The sequence below is a fragment of the Panthera pardus genome, unplaced genomic scaffold (genome assembly GCF_024362965.1).
Source record: "Panthera pardus isolate Hobbes unplaced genomic scaffold, ASM2436296v1 HiC_scaffold_15, whole genome shotgun sequence".
In the NCBI taxonomy this organism is placed as follows: Eukaryota; Metazoa; Chordata; class Mammalia; order Carnivora; family Felidae; genus Panthera; species Panthera pardus.
In genome coordinates this window covers 58,304,896-58,322,884 of record NW_026526710.1, presented here as the reverse complement: position 1 = coordinate 58,322,884, position 17,989 = coordinate 58,304,896, and the positions used below count along the sequence as shown (strand labels likewise).

General features: G+C 34.6%; 1 protein-coding gene across 3 annotated transcripts; it reads left to right on the top strand.

Annotated features, from left to right (window-relative positions):
* Positions 1-7,151: 7,151 nt before the first annotated feature.
* On the top strand, positions 7,152-17,093 carry SYT4 (synaptotagmin 4). 3 transcript variants are annotated; one of them, XM_019464180.2, is made up of 4 exons: positions 7,152-7,503; positions 10,479-11,287; positions 12,923-13,043; positions 14,378-17,093. In XM_019464180.2, exons 1-4 carry the CDS (start codon positions 7,470-7,472, stop codon positions 14,683-14,685), a joined length of 1,272 nt encoding a protein of 423 aa, XP_019319725.1. In that variant the 5' UTR covers positions 7,152-7,469; the 3' UTR covers positions 14,686-17,093. The 3 variants fall into 3 exon arrangements, with proteins under 3 accessions (XP_019319725.1, XP_019319724.1, XP_019319723.1); XM_019464179.2 differs by having other exon boundaries at positions 10,479-11,293; positions 12,926-13,043; XM_019464178.2 differs by having other exon boundaries at positions 7,158-7,503; positions 10,479-11,293.
* The last annotated feature ends 896 nt before the right edge of the window (positions 17,094-17,989 follow it).

The window sequence follows — 17,989 nt, the reverse complement described above, 5'->3', positions numbered from 1 at the left end:
CATTGTGCTGGACATTCACATGTTGCCTTTAACTCATTGCTACCAAGGACCATTTTATTGTGTATAATAATATACATATCACCTCATGGTCCTGAGTGATAATTTCTTTGTGATGTATATGTGCTAATGAGGGAATAGTGGAATGAATGTTTATACACATATAATTATTTACTTCTTTAAATGATGTTCTAATATAGCATCTTCAAAAATTATTTTGTGTTGATGTTTAAGTCAATATCTTTTAATAAAATATTATATAGATTTTAATATCGTCTCACTTTTTGAAAAATTCTTAGTAACACTGCATTACATATTTGAGAAAATTTCCCTGCTTTCCAAGAATTTGTATACTTTAAAAATTAATTGTTTCTGGTTTACAAAGACACTGTCAGTAAAACTGCCCCACCCTAGATAAGTGGTCTAAACCTGTAATTATGGTGATCTGTAAGTGGCTGAAAGAAATGATTATGTCTATTAAAAAGTAATGTTTCAGTTTATTTTTCTTCACCACTTACCATAGTTTTGCATTATGTATTTAATGATAAGTTATTTGGAGCATAAGCCTTAAAATCTTTTATTGTCAGTATATTCTTTTACCTATATAAATTGCATATTTTCTTCCTTTTGATATGTTTTCTTGACTTTTTAACTTTAATTTTTCATCTCCATATTTTTAATAAATCATGATACATTCTATTATTTTAATTTTGTAGTCATTGTTTGGTACTTTCACTGTAAGCAGTATATTGTTAAACTTTATTTTTTAAACATATTATGAAACCATTTATCTTGGAGTTTGTAAATCTTTTTGCTTACTTAGATAATTACATTTTAATTATTTTGTCTTTTTTTATATCGCTTATAGTCATTTCAATTTTGCCCTTGCTGTCTGTTCTGTGTTATAGCTATTTTATGGTAGCTATAAATAACTCCAATGATTTATTAGACATTAATCTTTGTCAATTGTACCAGTGTTTATTTTTATATTTTAAAAAATAACATTAATTATTAAGTAATAAAATATTTGTTAAATCTCCAGTATTTCAGTTGAAAATTTTAGTATAATCTTGCTGATCCCAGACTTCCCAAAAAACATAAAGTATCCCAATTTTTATTGTTATTGGAGGGCTAAGAGAAGTCTCACTTAAGAATAGATTGGAAGACCGAGGATAGATGTGTTGTAAGGAGCTAACAAGAAATAGCTTCAAGGTAAACTGAAACAGGACAAGCTTCTAAAATGGCTCCAGTTTGGGGTGCCTGGGTGACTCAGTCCGTTAACTGTCTAACTTTGGTTCAGGTCATGATCTCATGGCTCCTGCTGTAAGCACAGCGTTGGCTTTGGCTCCCCTGCCTCCCTCTCTCTCTGCCCCTCTCCTGCCTTTTACACACACATACTCTCTCTTTCTCAAAATAAATAAACATTAAAAATAATAAAAAATAAAATAACATGGCTACAGGTCAAATTCTTATTAGAGGACCAAGATCCAAGGGTTAGAGATGTCATTTCAAAGATTACAACTTAAAAACAAGCCTGGAATGTAAAAATAAAATGAGGTCAGGAGGCATGAAAAAATTGATGCAAAGAAGATCATGAACAAATGGGAACCTTGTGGATTATTTGGAGTGAGCATTGGTGGAGACCTTTGATGTATCTTTATGGGAATTGTTGGTATATAGCCAATAATATGTCAAGCTGACTTAAAGGATTTCAGTAGAGATAGTGTTATAAGAATTTAAATTAGAATGAATCCTTGAGTAACTGGAAAGTCAGAAACTTTGTAGTATAAATGAAACTTTAACTGACTCTTAAAGGAGAGAGAAGATGTGGACAAACATAGGAAATGGAAGAATGCAATCTGACACAATAATAATTAATCTATAATTATGGAGAGAAGGGTCAATAAGGACAGACTGAATATCTTTGGAATATTGTTGGCCACTCTTTTTTTTTTAAGTTTTAATTTTAATTCTAGTTAGTTAACATACAGTGTTATATTAGTTCCAGATATATGATATAATGATTCAACAATTCCATACATCACTCAGTACTCATCATGAGAGTGCACTTCTTAATCCCCATCACATATTTAACCCATCCCCCCCCCCCCACCTCCCCTCTGGTAACCATCAGTTTGTTCTCTATGGTTAACAATCTGTTTTCTTGGTTTCTCTTTCTCTCTCTTCCCTTTGCTCTTTTCTTTTATTTCTTAAATTCCATATGAGTGAAATCATAGATATTTGTCTTTCTCTGACTCTTTCATTCACAATTATACCCTCTAGCTCCATCCATATCATTGCTAATGGCAAGATTTCTTTTTTTTTTCAGTATATGAAATTTATTGTCAAATTGGTTTCCATACAACACCCAGTTCTCATCCCAAAAGGTGCCCTCCTCAATACCCATCACCCACCCTCCCCTCCCTCCCACCCCCCATCAACCCTCAGTTTGTTCTCAGTTTTTAACAGTCTCTTATGCTTTGGCTCTCTCCCACTCTAACCTCTTTTTTTTTTTTTCTTCCCCTCCCCCATGGGTTTCTGTTAAGTTTCTCAGGATCCACATAAGAGTGAAGCCATATGGTATCTGTCTTTCTCTGTATGGCTTATTTCACTTAGCATCACACTCTCCAGTTCTATCCACGTTGCTACAAAGGGCCATATTTCGTTCTTTCTCATTGCCATGTAGTACTCCATTGTGTATATAAACCACAATTTCTTTATCCATTCATCAGTTGATGGACATTTAGGCTCTTTCCATAATTTGGCTATTGTTGAGAGTGCTGCTATAAACATTGGGGTACAAGTGCCCCTAGGCATCAGTACTCCTGTATCCCTTGGGTAAATTCCTAGCAGTGCTATTGCTGGGTCATAGGGTAGGTCTATTTTTAATTTTCTGAGGAACCTCCACACTGTTTTCCAGAGTGGCTGCACCAGTTTGCATTCCCACCAACAGTGCAAGAGGGTTCCCGTTTCTCCACATCCTCTCCAGCATCTATAGTCTCCTGATTTGTTCATTTTGGCCACTCTTACTGGCGTGAGGTGATATCTGAGTGTGGTTTTGATTTGTATTTCCCTGATGAGGAGCGACGTTGAGCATCTTTTCATGTGGCTAATGGCAAGATTTCATTCTTTTCCGTGCCCAAATAATATTGAATTGTATATATATATATTATATATATATATATATAATATATATTATATATATATGTATATATATTATATATATACATATATAATATATAATATATGTATATATATAATATATATTATAATAATATATAATATATATATACACAATATATATATTATATTGTATATATATTATATATATTGTGTATATATATAATACATCTTCTCTATCTGTTCATCATTTGATGAAACCTTGGGTTGCTTCCTTATCTTAGCTATTGTAAATAATGCTGCTATAAACATAGGGTGTGTGTATCCCTTTGAATTAGTGTTTTTGTATTCTTTGGGTAAATATCAGTAGTGTGATTGCTAGATCATAGGGTAGTTCTATTTTTAACTTTTTGAGGAACTCCGTATTTGTTTTCCACAGTGGCTGCACCAGTTTGCATTCCCACCAACAGTGCAAGAGGATTCCTTTTTCTTCATACCCTCACCAACACCTGTTGTTTCTTGTGTTGTTGATTTTAGTTTTGATTCCATTTCCCTGATGGTAAATGATGATGAGTACCTTTTCATGTGTCTGTTGGTCATCAATATGTCTTTGCAGAAATGTCTGTTCATGTCTTCTGCCCATTTTTAATTGGATTATTTGGTTTTGGGTGTTGAGTTTTATGAGTTCTTTATATATTTTGTATATTAACCCTTTATTGGATATGCAATTGCAAGTATCTTCTCCCATTCTATAGATTGCCTTTTAGTTTTGTTGATTGTTTCCTTCACTGTGCAGAAACTTTTTATTTTGATGTAATTTATTTTTGCTTTTGTTTCCCTTGCCCAAGAAAAAAATTTCCCATGGCCAATGTCAGAGAAATTACTGCCTGTGCTCTCTTCTAGAATTTTTATGGTTTCAGGTCTCCCATTTAGGTCCTTAATCCATTTTGGACTTTTTTTGTGTGTGTATGGTGAAAGAAAGTGGTGCTGCTGACCAATCTTGTAGGTCATGTAGCAGGCAAATGAAATATAAACATAATTATCATCTATTTTTCCCAGTTCTAGAGGAAAAGCTGCCCATCTGTCCTGTAGTCTATAAGCTCCATTAGGGTAGGTATTGTTTTTATCATCTTGACCAATATAAACCCCCTACTTACCAAAAACCTAAGAGTTAGTACATGTTTAATAATTGTGTGTTGAACGAAAGAAGAAAGGAAGGAAGACGATAAGCTTTTTTGCGGTTGGGGTAATGAGTTTTCCACTCATTAGCCATCACAGCCTAATTTAGTTTGTCACAGAGTAAATGCTGAATACGTTGAAGAAAAACCAATGTAGAAATGGTGCATAGTGAAGGGATTTTTGTGATACCAAATAGGAAAGCATTTGTCTTGCAAGGTTTCGAGTTGGGTATGCTTGTAATAGAAATCTTTTCCATTAACATCAGAGCCAGCATTCTTAATAGAATGATATGGAACATTACAACAATTATCCATTATCCATTATCAGATACTTCACTCTACTCCACCCACATACCAGTAAAATGTCTTGGTATTACTAATCTGTGCATTACTAAAGATTGCTGAAGATCACTGTAACATTTTCAAAACCTTTTGAAATTTTCTTTTGCCTAACAGAAGATCCTAAACACATCCAACAATACTATTTTTAAGAAACCAGAGTAAATATAGATTAAACTATATAATTAATAAACTATATAAATAAACTTTGTCAATCTATGTATTAAGTAAAATTATTTTAAATGAATAAAATGGATGGAAACAATCAGATAATGAATCATCAATAGTCTTCAACTGGATTTCTTAAAACCAAACTGAACTGAAATGTTCTGTTTTTTTCTCAAGTATGTATAGATATTTGTAATTGAAATCTGAAATAAAGTAGGGTAAATACTGAACCATTTCAACAGTCAAAGAATCATTCTGAGGTAAACACTGCCACTTGTACAGAATGGTCTACGTTTCCCAGGGTGGGAACTTGTTTGAGGCTGTGTGTTTTGGGTGGCAAAAAGGTGGTTACCTAGCAACAACCCCTCCTCCCAAGTCTATGCTGCTAGAATGGTATTGTTCACGTCAGCGAATTGATTACTTGTTTGCTGAATCTAAAGAGAACAATGTAATAATGTGGTAGGGTATGAATTTCAATCATAAGAAACTCAGGTTTGTCCTCTGTGTTGGACCAGTTTCTCACCCCTCATCTGGTGCTGGTAGAAGCTGTCTAAAGAGATTGGATAATAAATAACATACTATTCATCAAGAGAAAATGAGGGAAACCTCTGACATTTTAATTAATAACATTTATTTCAGTTTGCTTTTAAAGCAAGCAATGAAACAGTTACTATATCCACAATAGCATTAGCTCTGGGCAAGATGTAATTTTATCACAATGTGTCCTTAGAAATGAGACAGCCCAGGGTGAGATAGGGTTCTATAGAAACAGAGTTTAAACAGTCTAGACAGGTTTTAGATGACAGCATCTTGCCACCTGAAGGTAAAATTAATGAGATACTAATTTATATAGAACATACAAATAAGGTACTTATGTTTACAACAAATGAGTTTAACCATATGTTAGCAATAACTTAGCCAGGAAACACGTTTTAGTGAACCTCACACTATATATTTTGTTTACCTATGGTATGCATCACAAATAAATACCACTGTCTCTTTCATCTAATGAATGTCTATTCCTAGGGACAATCCCACTAGGTACAAGCATAACTGAGGAAGCAAGTAATCTGAATGAATTGAAAAGATAAGGACACAAAATACAGGTTCTGCCAATAGAAAAAATTAAATACAGTAAATTGGTTTGTGTGTTTTCATAGCATGACAATATAAGGTTTTAAAAAATCTGTTGGAAGAATTTTAAAATGCCAACTATGTGGGAACAAGTAGAAAGGGAAAGAAAAGGACTTTGGTTCATAAAATTTTCCATGATGCAAAAGACTGAAGCTAATTTTTCCCAAGACACAGTCCTGATACTCAGAGCGACTGCTCGCCAATGTGCAGGAACCTGTCACTTGTATAGTAGCTTTCTGAGAGTCACCCAATGCCCCTTCCTCCCCCATTCCAGTATATACTAAATGTCATTTGCTCCTAAGCTCCAGAGCAAAGGAATTCTTTGTGGAGCAATAATTGATAGTTGGAGTTACAGCCTCAGTTCTCTCCTTTGGAAAATTTCTTAACATTTTTAAAAGGCACACTCTTCTGATTAAAATTAATCAGAATCTGACACCATATATTGCCCAGTTCCTCAACCCCAGAAATATCATCAGTTTAGAAAAAAAAAAAATGTTTTCCTTTGAAAATAACCAATAATTATCATATCATTCACTTTCAATTTCAGTCTGATTCTTCTAACTATTTTGCACAATCCTATTAGAAGTCAGGGGTTTTAACCAGAAATGTCATTCCAGGAGCAGTCTCATTATATGCAAAAGTCATAACCGAGAGTGAGTCTGAATACAGAAGGGATTATTCCCATCTGTTCCTAAGTACTTTAACTGGTCAAATGTCAGATATTAAAGGGGAGAGAGCTGACAGACAGATGGAGCAACAGCATCAGCAAAATGTTTAGACTATTTATTAGGAAGTAAGTGATTATAGTGGGAAACTGTTGTCTTATTTCAAATGGATCAATGTGCGGTGCATCTTTTCTAACGAAAATATACCAAAGAAAATTTTAGAAAGCAAGAAAACATATTCTTGCATGTCACCGTGTTCATATGATGCAGAGATTTCTCTCTTCTCACTCTTACCCGAAATCATCTCTGTAAATTGCATTATTCTGATAACTCGCAGGCACATTTTTACTGATCTAGATGATCAGGAGATTTTCTATTAAGAACTGACACGAATGAGTTTGGGGGCTCATCTCCATGTGCTTGTGAGCCCCCACAGAATAGCAAAGCTAACCTCCAGTAGTCCAACAGTTAAAATAATTGATGAGTATGTGTTGAATCCTCAGGAGAGACGGGAGGAAGAAAGAAGGAAAGGGAGAGGAGAGGATTGGAGGGCGGAGGGGAGGAGGGCAGGTGCTGATTTCAACCCTGTAGCGTCAGGATTGCGTCAATTCGGGTTTCAGCCACGTCTAGAGTCTCAGAGACGAGCTTCTCAGAAGAGCCAAAACAGGAACAGGGGTGGCAAATCACTGTGCGAGGGCGAGCGGACCACCTCCTCCCCCCTTTGCCTCCTCCCGGTTGCAGGCGCAGGTCCCCTGGGCTCTGCGCTGTTGTTTTCAGCACTCGGGAAAGCCGGCGCTTCAGATCCAGGCAAGTGAATCAAGCCAGGGAGTTTTCCGTTCAGCACCTCGGACAGAACACGCAGCAAAAAATGGCTCCGATCACTACCAGCCGGGAAGAATTTGGTAAGCAAGTTACTCAACTTGTAACTGCGGTTGTTTCTTGAATACTCCGGGGTGGGCTGTGTTGTTGTTGTTGTTATTTTTATTTTTCCATGGGATGTTGAATATAGATCTCCTAGGTAGTTAATCTGAAAAGAAAATGAGAACTGTAAAGGGGCAATCGTGGCTTATCTGTTGTTTCTCCCTTCCTATCTTTCTCCTCAAAAAAATTGCTGTCTGCCAGGGAGATTTTACATCCAAGAAGTTCCTAAATGTTCGGGTAGCTCTGTAAATTGCAGCACGCGCTGAGTAAAGGAAAGGGGGTCTGTTGTTTGCAGTTGGTTTCATTAATTCTGTAGGTGATTTTTATTTGTAAGTAAATCTGTATTTAACTTACCAGGAGAAGCCAATGTTTCTGTGATTACATAAGGGTTTGATCTCGGTATAAAACAACTTATATGTTGAGGGTTTGGAATGTATATTTTATTATAGAGTGTACCATAAGGTTGTTTTTCTCTGCTATGTTTTTCTTGTATTCTTGAAATATGTTGCTAGTGAAAAACACAGAATCCTATGATGCTAGGGTGTTAGAGTGGTATTTGAAATGAACTAGCTTGGCCCATTGCATTTCACAGGTGAGGTAACCAGAGCCCAGAGAGATGAGGGACGTATTTCAGGTCAAACAGTTAATGAAAAGCTTTTGGAAAGTAGAATTAGGACTCCTATTTTCCAGTTCAATTTCCCTTTTCCTATACCAAATTTTTGGCATCATTGCTCTCCTTCTCTCTTTCAGTAAATAAAAACAGATGTACTTCAAATTAAAAAGTAGGATTTTAGGTCACATTATATTCCAAAGATAAGAGGTAGAGTTTTACTTACTTCACAAGTATTCAAAAAAATCAAGACATTTTATAGAAGTTTGTGAATAAGGAATGATATCTATGAGTCCATGATAATTGTTATTTAACTGAGTGAAATGACTGAGGTCTTTGCTCTCAGAAGCTTAAAATCTCATTGGTAGAGAATATACAAGGAGTAGGTGAGTCTTTCCATGATTTAGTGAATATTTTGCCTTGTGACTTACGTATGAAATAGGGACAATCTGTGACATTATATTCAGAAATGAGTTTCCTTTACAGGCTTCCATTTGGGTGATTGATTTATATTATTATGATGTGTATTCCCAATTTCTGATTTGAAAATAAGAAATTTTCCAATACTGAGGCATTTTCAGAGATTGTGCTGGTAAAAAATATGTTTCAGCTTGGGCCATTGGTCTGTTTAAGAAAAAAAAAAAAGAAGATCATTTTCTATTGCTTTTATTGTTCTCCTAGCATTGGCTAAAGAATTGCCTTAGTTCATGACTTTGGTTTTGCTCCCTGGCCTTGGATTATTAGAGTCCAGGAGTGGATTCTCCCCTGCCACCCCCCCCCACCCCCTCCACACACAAAGACTTGAATAGAAGAAAAAAACTGAAAAGCTGATACTAAGTTTAGCTGATTATCTTTAGCTCTTGTTTGATTCTTTTTCTGTAGCATTTGCTGTGTTTTCTACTTGGGGAATTCAAAGGTTTATTTTTCATCTCTACATGATTCAGTTTCTTGATATAATTAAACTATAGAATTTTTATTATTGTTTTTTAATCTTCTTATATATGTCTTCTCTTATTTGTCATTGCTGGTTCTTATATTCTTTGAGTTCAGTTTTGAAATTATGAAGTAGGTAGGCAGAAGATTTGGGGGGGGGGAGGGGAGTAACAAAAGATTGTTCTTTCAGGGGTTATTCAAACAAGGGTTAACCCTTTTCTAACTGAGACTTTTAACTTTATTATTCACTATTTGGGATAAAAACAGATAAGAATGAAACTAAATGCAGATAATACTACATTAGTTATATTCACTCTGACTATATTAAACATTGACTCAATTGATGCACTGTGTCCAGATATAGCAATACTGCTTTTACTTACACACTGTTACTAATCATTTGTTGGAGAAATATGCTTACATATGGTACATGATAAGCTTCATGCATAATCAGTATTACCTAATGTCAGTAATTTAATGTGCCCTCATTCAAGAAAGAATGCCAAATTCAATTTGATTACCATTTGCCATGTGGAAATATGCTAGAAAAAAATCAGTTATGGATAAAATTGAACTCTAAATTATCTATTCTCACTCTTCTCTTTACATGTTAAGGAACGATGATTCATTCATAACCATTGTTTTGTTTTTATCCTACTTAGGTGTAATTAATTTGTTCTTTGGGTAATTCAGTGTTTGAGAAATTATGAATCTGTATCCAAGGAGTTTGTAGTGTTAAAAGTTACATAATATTAATATCCTGTTGTTCATCTTTTTTGTTCTTTTTTTCCTAATATATGTAACATTTCTCTTATCATAATTGGGATGGAAATTATTGATGTTTGTGACAATAGCAGATAATGTTCCTCCATTTCTTAAAATTATTGGAACCACTGAGCCCTTAGATGTTTGCTTCTTGAATCCGGGATAAATAAAGAACTACTAAGAATACAAAATCTCCCAGTATTTCAAAAATGTGTATTAGAGCTCCATAATCAGTAAAAATTGATGCTTCTGGAAAGCCTCAAAATGTCAAGCAAACATAATGAAATTAGTACTGACCTACCATGCTGTAGTTGATTCATGTTATCTGAGAAAACAAAGGTAGGTCAGGGTCATTTAGCATCCCCCATCCCGACCTAGGCCCTGTTTCATCTTTTCTTTTTATTTATGAAAAAAAACTGAAATGAAGAAGTTTCTGTCATACGGTATTTTTTTCGGCATGTCACACAGTGGATGTGTTTATTCCTGAAGGTGACATGAAATGTGTACATAACTCATACCCAGAAGAGTTGGAAAGTAATCCAATCTGTGCAGCCTACAGCATTTGCCAGCTCCAGTATGCTTTTCAAATAGGCTCATGTCTCCAACTCTGCTCCTTTAATGTATGTTATTGGTCATTTGATTTTTCAGATGAAATCCCCACAGTGGTGGGGATCTTCAGTGCATTTGGCCTGGTCTTCACAGTCTCTCTGTTTGCATGGATCTGCTGTCAGAGAAAATCATCCAAGTCTAACAAGACTCCTCCATATAAGTTTGTGCATGTACTAAAAGGAGTTGATATTTATCCCGAAAACCTAAGTAGCAAGAAGAAGTTTGGAGCAGATGACAAAAATGAAGTAAAGAATAAGCCAGCTGTGCCAAAGAATTCATTACATCTCGACCTTGAGAAGAGAGATCTCAATGGCAATTTTCCCAAAACAAACCTCAAAGCTAGTAGCCCTTCTGATCTGGAGAGTGTGACCCCAAAGCTCTTTTCAGAAGGGGAGAAAGAAGCTGTTTCCCCTGATAGCTTAAAGTCCAGCACTTCCCTTACTTCAGAAGAGAAACAGGAGAAGCTGGGAACCCTCTTCTTCTCCTTAGAGTACAACTTTGAGAAGAAAGCATTTGTGGTAAATATCAAGGAAGCCCGTGGCTTGCCAGCCATGGATGAGCAGTCGATGACCTCTGACCCGTATATCAAAATGACGATCCTCCCAGAGAAGAAGCATAAAGTGAAAACCAGAGTTCTGAGAAAGACCTTGGACCCAGCTTTTGATGAGACCTTTACATTCTATGGGATCCTCTATACTCAGATCCAAGAGTTGGCCTTGCACTTCACAATCTTGAGTTTCGACAGGTTTTCAAGAGATGATATCATTGGAGAAGTCCTTATTCCTCTTGCAGGAATTGAATTATCTGATGGAAAAATGTTAATGAACAGAGAGATTATCAAGAGAAATGTTAGGGTAATTCATTTTTAGTGCTTAAAGTATTTATAAACATTCTTTTATTCAGCTTCTTTGTATCTAGGGGATTTTCATTAAAATGATAAATTTTATACATATCATCTTTACCATGTTTAATTATTATTAATCATAATCAAATGGGGAGCAAGGGAATAGAGGAGATGAAAGAAAATTTAACCCACAGCTGAAATGTTTAAAGTATTTTAATTATATCAAATAAATAGGCATCCTTTGTGGATATTTAAAGAATACTTATATAAATATTTTTGTTAATTTCTATCTTAAGTATTGTGACTGCCACTTAAACTAAAATGCAGGCAAATATTTCTTATAAGCAAGTTAACAAAGATGTTTCATAATTGAATTTGAAATTGAAATTGAAATATAAAATTAAATCAATTTGTCCTGAGGATTTGGAAGTTATATTGACTTTTCATGGAATTGCTTTTCAAGGAGGAGACATCACATCATATTGAATTATAAATGTCCATGACTATGTTGTATGACAAGAAGTGAGTTACTCTGCCTTTGTAGGTATACTGCTTTGGTAGTTCTGAGACTATTATAAGATATAAAATTAATACTATTTCCCCTTTAAATATAGAACTTAATTGATTTAAACTATAATATTTTAGAAAGATTCTGTAGAATACTGTAAAGCTCACCTTTATTTCTTTGTTGAAATTAATGAAAAGTCAGAGTTCAGAAACGCTAAGTAGCTTGAGACACTCAGATGTTTAGCAGCATAGTAGGAATAAATATCTATTCCTACTTGGACTGTTTATTCATATAATAACCCCATGTGTATATAGACTGAAGTGTTAAGAGCTCTGGCCAGCCATCATTCTTAGTTATAATCCAGCTCTGAGTTTTCATTTTGTTTCATCAGTTAAAACTTGTACTTTGAGTTCTTGGTCATCTTAGCTAAAGTCTTTAAAGTGCAAATAAAATCTAAGTAGTGTACAAAGAAGGATCTTATGATACTCTTCAAAAACAAAGTATTAAAAATTGAGTCAATTTCCTCCAAAACTTAATTCATTCCTTGGATTAAATGAGGACTTTGAGTGGGGGCTGAGGATAGAGAATTTTAATTCCATCAGCCCTGTGGGTCAGGAGAGTGGTGGCAGTCAGAATAAATTTCAGTTAGTCTGAATTCAAATTCCAGTAATGTTAGTGTTTTTTAAAAAATTGAAATCAAATCAAACTTAACATGAGTCATTTTGCCCTATATAGATCCTTTCAAATGAATAGAAAATTTTCATTACTATTAGTAACTTCAAAAAGTAATTATTTAGTTAAAAAGCAAAAGTAAAAAAAAAATCCTCTGTAAAAGCTATACTCTAAACATCTTTAAACATTTCTAGTAATGGGTGTGGCTAACTCATTACAAATTTTAACAACCTGTAGTACCTAAAAACACCACAAGGTGGCAGCCACCTGTTTTTAGAAAGTGGTAGCACTGCACAAAAGCTTGCAGTTACTCAGATTCATTAGCATAGTAAAATAAAAATAAGTAGGAAAATTACATAAAACTAGCAATATTATATTGCTTTAAAATATTGCTATAAGCACAAATTTCAAACCCAAGAAAACAATGAGAATACTTATACCACATCTCTCTTTGTTTAGAAGTCTTCAGGACGGGGTGAGTTACTTATCTCTCTCTGCTATCAGTCCACTACAAATACTCTCACTGTGGTTGTTTTAAAAGCTCGACACCTGCCTAAATCTGATGTGTCTGGACTTTCAGGTAAGAATGCTTCTGAAAAATTCAGTCTCAGTGAACAATACATTGGGCAAAATAGCATCTAACGTGAATTTGATTTGCCTTTTACTCATAGTTTCAAGTGATGTGATTGTTTTTCCCTGTTTCTCATTATGGAATAATGATGTGATTCAGTGCCATTAGCAAGAAAAATAAAACTACATAGTTCTACCAACTAAGCCATTGCTAATACATGGTAGATGTCTGATTGAATGGGTTTGAAGCAGAAAACAGTGATAAATGCAGAGGTAAGAAGCCATTGCCAAAAATATAGCAATTGTTTGGGAGAAGAGTTCTTCATTTTAGTGTTTTTAATGAGCCAACCTACACTTATTCTGCTGGTGTTCTTTTTATTATTTTTCCCTTAATTCCTTATGTATCTTCTTGAAGAATTAGCTCTTAGTTTTTGTTACTATTAAAAAAAATTCCTCATATCACATTGTGAAAAGAACACATGACCTATGGGTTGAAAGGATCTGAGTTCAAATCCTAACCCTTCCATTTTAACATATAACCTTGGCTATGTTTCATAATCTCTACACAAACTAATAAGTAATGATACTTACCTTGAGAGAGATTGTGAGGACTAGAAAGATATACTTCATTAAATATCACCTAGTTCTATTATTATTTTTAATATTATTATTGCTATTATTTAATAATGGCAGTTGAACACATTGTCTTAAATGTTTAGATTAGGAAGCTCAAATGAACTCATATGCTTCAACCAGAAAGAGGCAAAAAGAATATAATTAAATGTGTGAAAAAGTAGCATGATCCTAAAATCCACATATTAAAGGAAGATCAACTCTGAAAAACAGGAAGCAAACTCAGCAGGTGATTAAAGAAGCACAAAATTTAAAGCAAAAAGGACATTGCCATTGTGAATTCTAAATGCCTGTTCAACAGAAAAAGCAGAGAGGTAGAGAGGCTTATCCAAAGTCATACAACTCAGAAAGGTTAGATCTTGTCTAATGTTTTTTTCTTCTATCCTATTTTCTGGAATGAGTTACAAGTAATCAGAGTGTGCCTCTGGAATATTTTGTTTTCTTCTCCTCTATATTATCTCATCTTCCTGCCATTGCACTTCTGTTCTCATCCTCTGGTTTAGAACAGTTTACTCTTCAAATTCACATTCTTATTGTCAATTTGTTGACAATAGAGAAGCCAAGCTTTATCCATGTTTTCACTTTGTTCTGATTCATTTTCACTGCAATCTCATTTTATTGGCATGCAGTAACCTCCAAGGGCACCATTATACTGAAATCAACTCTCCAGCCAGGTTCTGCCAGTGTAACGTCTGTTGTTTACCATTGCAGATCCCTACGTGAAAGTGAACCTGTACCATGCCAAAAAGAGAATCTCTAAAAAGAAGACTCATGTGAAGAAATGCACCCCTAATGCAGTGTTCAATGAACTGTTTGTCTTTGATATTCCTTGTGAGGGTCTTGAAGAGATAAGTGTTGAGTTTCTGGTTTTGGATTCTGAAAGGGGATCCAGAAATGAGGTGATAGGGCGGTTGGTCCTGGGAGCAACAGCAGAAGGAACCGGTGGAGAGCACTGGAAAGAGATCTGTGACTATCCCAGGAGACAAATTGCCAAGTGGCATATGCTCTGTGATGGGTAGCATCCTAGACATGATGAGTTGGAACTTAATGATTTTTACTAGGCAAGGAACAATTTCCTTTCTCTTTTTTTCTCTGATACATGATTGCAAGCTTGTGACAACAAGCTACTTTTTTTTTTTATTTTTTATTTTTTTGGTTAGAAATGGATTGAATTAGCAAACCTGAAAGTAACTGTCAATGTGTATCATGATCATTTTCCCTGATATTAAAGAAGTTGGGTAGATTTTCATGAGATATTCAATCTCTGCTGCAGGTTACCAAAGTAGCCAAGCATTTTATGAATATTACAGTGCAATCCCAAGCTATTGATGTGGTTTAGAAGGTGGTGATCTCATGTCACTAGAAAGAAATGTGATTTTTAGGATTTAGAAATGAAAAGCATGCTTTCTCTTATGAAAATTCATCCATTTTTCTTCAGGTGGGGAAATTACTTTTTCTTTAAATCCAAAGATATTAAAGAAATGTTCTCTGGTTTGTTTTTATCCATTATGTCATGTGAAAATGGTCGTCTTGCATATAAAAGTATATGGTCCTTTCTCTTTAGTTTGTAATTATTTGATACAATTTTATTATACAAGGAGTAACTTGGTTTTCTTTCAAAAGGACAGTGAACAAGCTGAGAAATCATTTTATCAAAGGGCTGAGTTGAGAACACTGTGGCTGAAATATTATTTTTCTCTCTCCTAAGGTTATATGTGAGTCAAATGTTATAAAATATAATCTCACATAAGAACCATGGCCTTGAATTATCCACTGACTATCACAAACATCAGTGTGGTCTAAGCAAGCCCTGTTTACCTTTGTTAAGTTGTGGAATTAGTTAGTTCAGTTAGAAATCCAGCTAGAAATGCAGCTTCCTGAAAGGAAATATGTATAGTATGCAAGTGTACATTCAAGTCTATCCCTTGTACGCAGAAAGGGCATGGCTAAGTCTTTGTTTAGCATCTTCTTCCCCAGAAAGGACTAAGCTACTATTTGGAAAGAAACAAACAAGATTTAAGTTTTTTCCATTACTGGATAGAAAGCATCACTTAAACCAACAAAGTAATGACTAAACTATAGTTACACAGCGAGCCTAATATAATTTACACATGTTCACACAAAATGTATTTAGGCTGTCAAATTAGCACAACAGAGTATGTTTCACTATCTTTTCTAGGCTAATTTGCCTTGAGCTGTTGTCTGTGGAACAGTTTATAGACTTGTGTCTTGTATGGTTTTCCAGTGCCAGGGCTCTGAAATTCAATAAAAACCTGCTAGAGCAAAGTGGTGCCCTGTGATTACTTGAAAGAATGAACTTGAGATAATGTCACTATATCTGAGTTTTTAGAGAGTATGAGTGAAACTGGGTACAGTTGAATTATTAAATATGCAAGTTAGAAATAAAGTCTACTGAAAAATTTACATTTTGAGTCAGGTTTTGTGTCCGTACTTTAGCAGTTTTTGAGAATGTGTTTGATATCACAGTGTTTGTAAATTCTCTGACAATGCATTTTCAAAACAACTTATACATGCTTTTTATGACTATGCCTAATGTAAAGAAAATGTTTTACATTCCGTATGTACAAAGATTGAAGTCAACCTCTTTTTTGTGCTTTAAGATGACTTTGGGATTAAAAAAAATATTCCCCGATCATTGTCTTTATTACACCAGAAAGTCACCTCACAACATTTCTATGAAAGCAACATGAAATGAATTGTAGTCAGTGCATGGTTTGGGGAAGTAAAATGGCCTTTTTATGTATGTATATTTGGTTAAATAGGCCATGGAATATAATATATTTTGGAGCTCTAAACAGTTGTGAGAAGTCAACTCTAAGTATCCTTCACAGAAACCAGAAGTTAATGATTATACCAAGTAAAGTATAGTTGTTGGAGGGAGATTTTTTTAAGTAGAACAACAAAACCAACAACAAATACTTTTAAAATTACAATGAATAATTTGTAAATAGTTTTTAGTTTTTAAAATTTAAAGTGTTTTTGAGTGTGAAAAGTTGAGTATAACTCTTTGTAACTGCTTTTAAGGAAAGAAAGAAGGAAAACTAGAAAGGAATTGAAATAGGCAGGGACATATGTGATCCCATCATCTTCTGAAAATTATACTGTTTTATAACGTATTACAATATCAGTGTGAATATCTTGAATTCTGTTACAAATCCTGCGCTGTATTAAACATGTAAATTAATTGTTTGTCTGATTAGCCAATCCAACCACCCTAAAGGGGAGGTCTCCATGTTTGAAGAACTGTGTAACTCAGTAACTGACTTGTTCTGATGTTGTAACTCAATAGAAGTGATTTGGAAGGAAGCATGGTGTATGAGATGGTGTCTGTTCTTTCGTGCCAGCTCTGTATGATGTTTGTAAGACCATGTTTGTAAGACATGAATAAATTGCTGCTTTTGCCCAACCCATTTCAACTCAAACTTTCTGCCAATGGACTCTGTGATAAGACTTCTCTTATATCTTTCTAAGCTTTAAGGTTCCTGAATAGATCCCCTGGCTTTGAACAGGGATCATCAGTGATTCCGCACCAAGGTCTTTAATGTGCCTTATTTTATTTTGTTTAATCCTTCATAACAATCATCTGGTACAATTATCATTATCCCTATTATACAGAAGCAAAACCTGAGACTCAAGGAGCTTAGGCATTTGGCTCCAGTGCACATGGATAGTAAATAAAAGATTTTCATGGCTTACCACACTCTGCCCTCTGTGCCACACCACACACTCCTCAAGGAGACCTCATCAACTAGCTCTGCTAGAACCTTAAAGGGGCATATGACCAAATTCATTTACTTTTCCTATATTCACTTTTCCATATTTTATTTATCTTTTTCAGTATTTTCTATCACCATTCTTTATTTCCTCTTCTTTTTTTCTCTTTTATGATCTTTTTTTTAAAAATATTTATTTATTTATTTATTTTTTTTGTGAGAGAAAGAGAACACAGGCACGTGCATGTGAGTGGGGGAGGGAATCTTAAGCATGCTTTGTGCTGTCAGTGCAGAGCCTGACATAGGGGTCCACTTCATTAACCATGAAATATGACCTGAGTGGAAACCAAGAGTGAGACACTTAACCCACTAAGCCACCCAGAAATAAAATGCCCCCATCTTATTTCTCATTTTAATCTCTTTCATTACCTATTTTATATTACTGCCTTTTGTTTTCTTTTTCATTTTTCCCATATCCTTGCACTGGATTGATTTGGTTAGAAAAATGGTGTGGGAATGGAAGTCTTATTTCTTATTAGAAAGGGGGAGAAAAAAACCTCATTGATATCTGCAATGTTCTCATCAAACA

What these genes read in the sequence shown, in the direction of transcription:
- SYT4 (XM_019464178.2), top strand. Translation starts at nt 7,470, where the DNA reads ATGGCTCCGATCACTACCAGCCGGGAAGAATTTG. An exon ending in TACCAGCCGGGAAGAATTTG is followed by an intron (nt 7,504 to 10,478) that starts GTAAGCAAGTTA and finishes TTGATTTTTCAG; the next exon opens with ATGAAATCCCCACAGTGGTG. An exon ending in TGATGTGTCTGGACTTTCAG is followed by an intron (nt 13,044 to 14,377) that starts GTAAGAATGCTT and finishes TTACCATTGCAG; the next exon opens with ATCCCTACGTGAAAGTGAAC.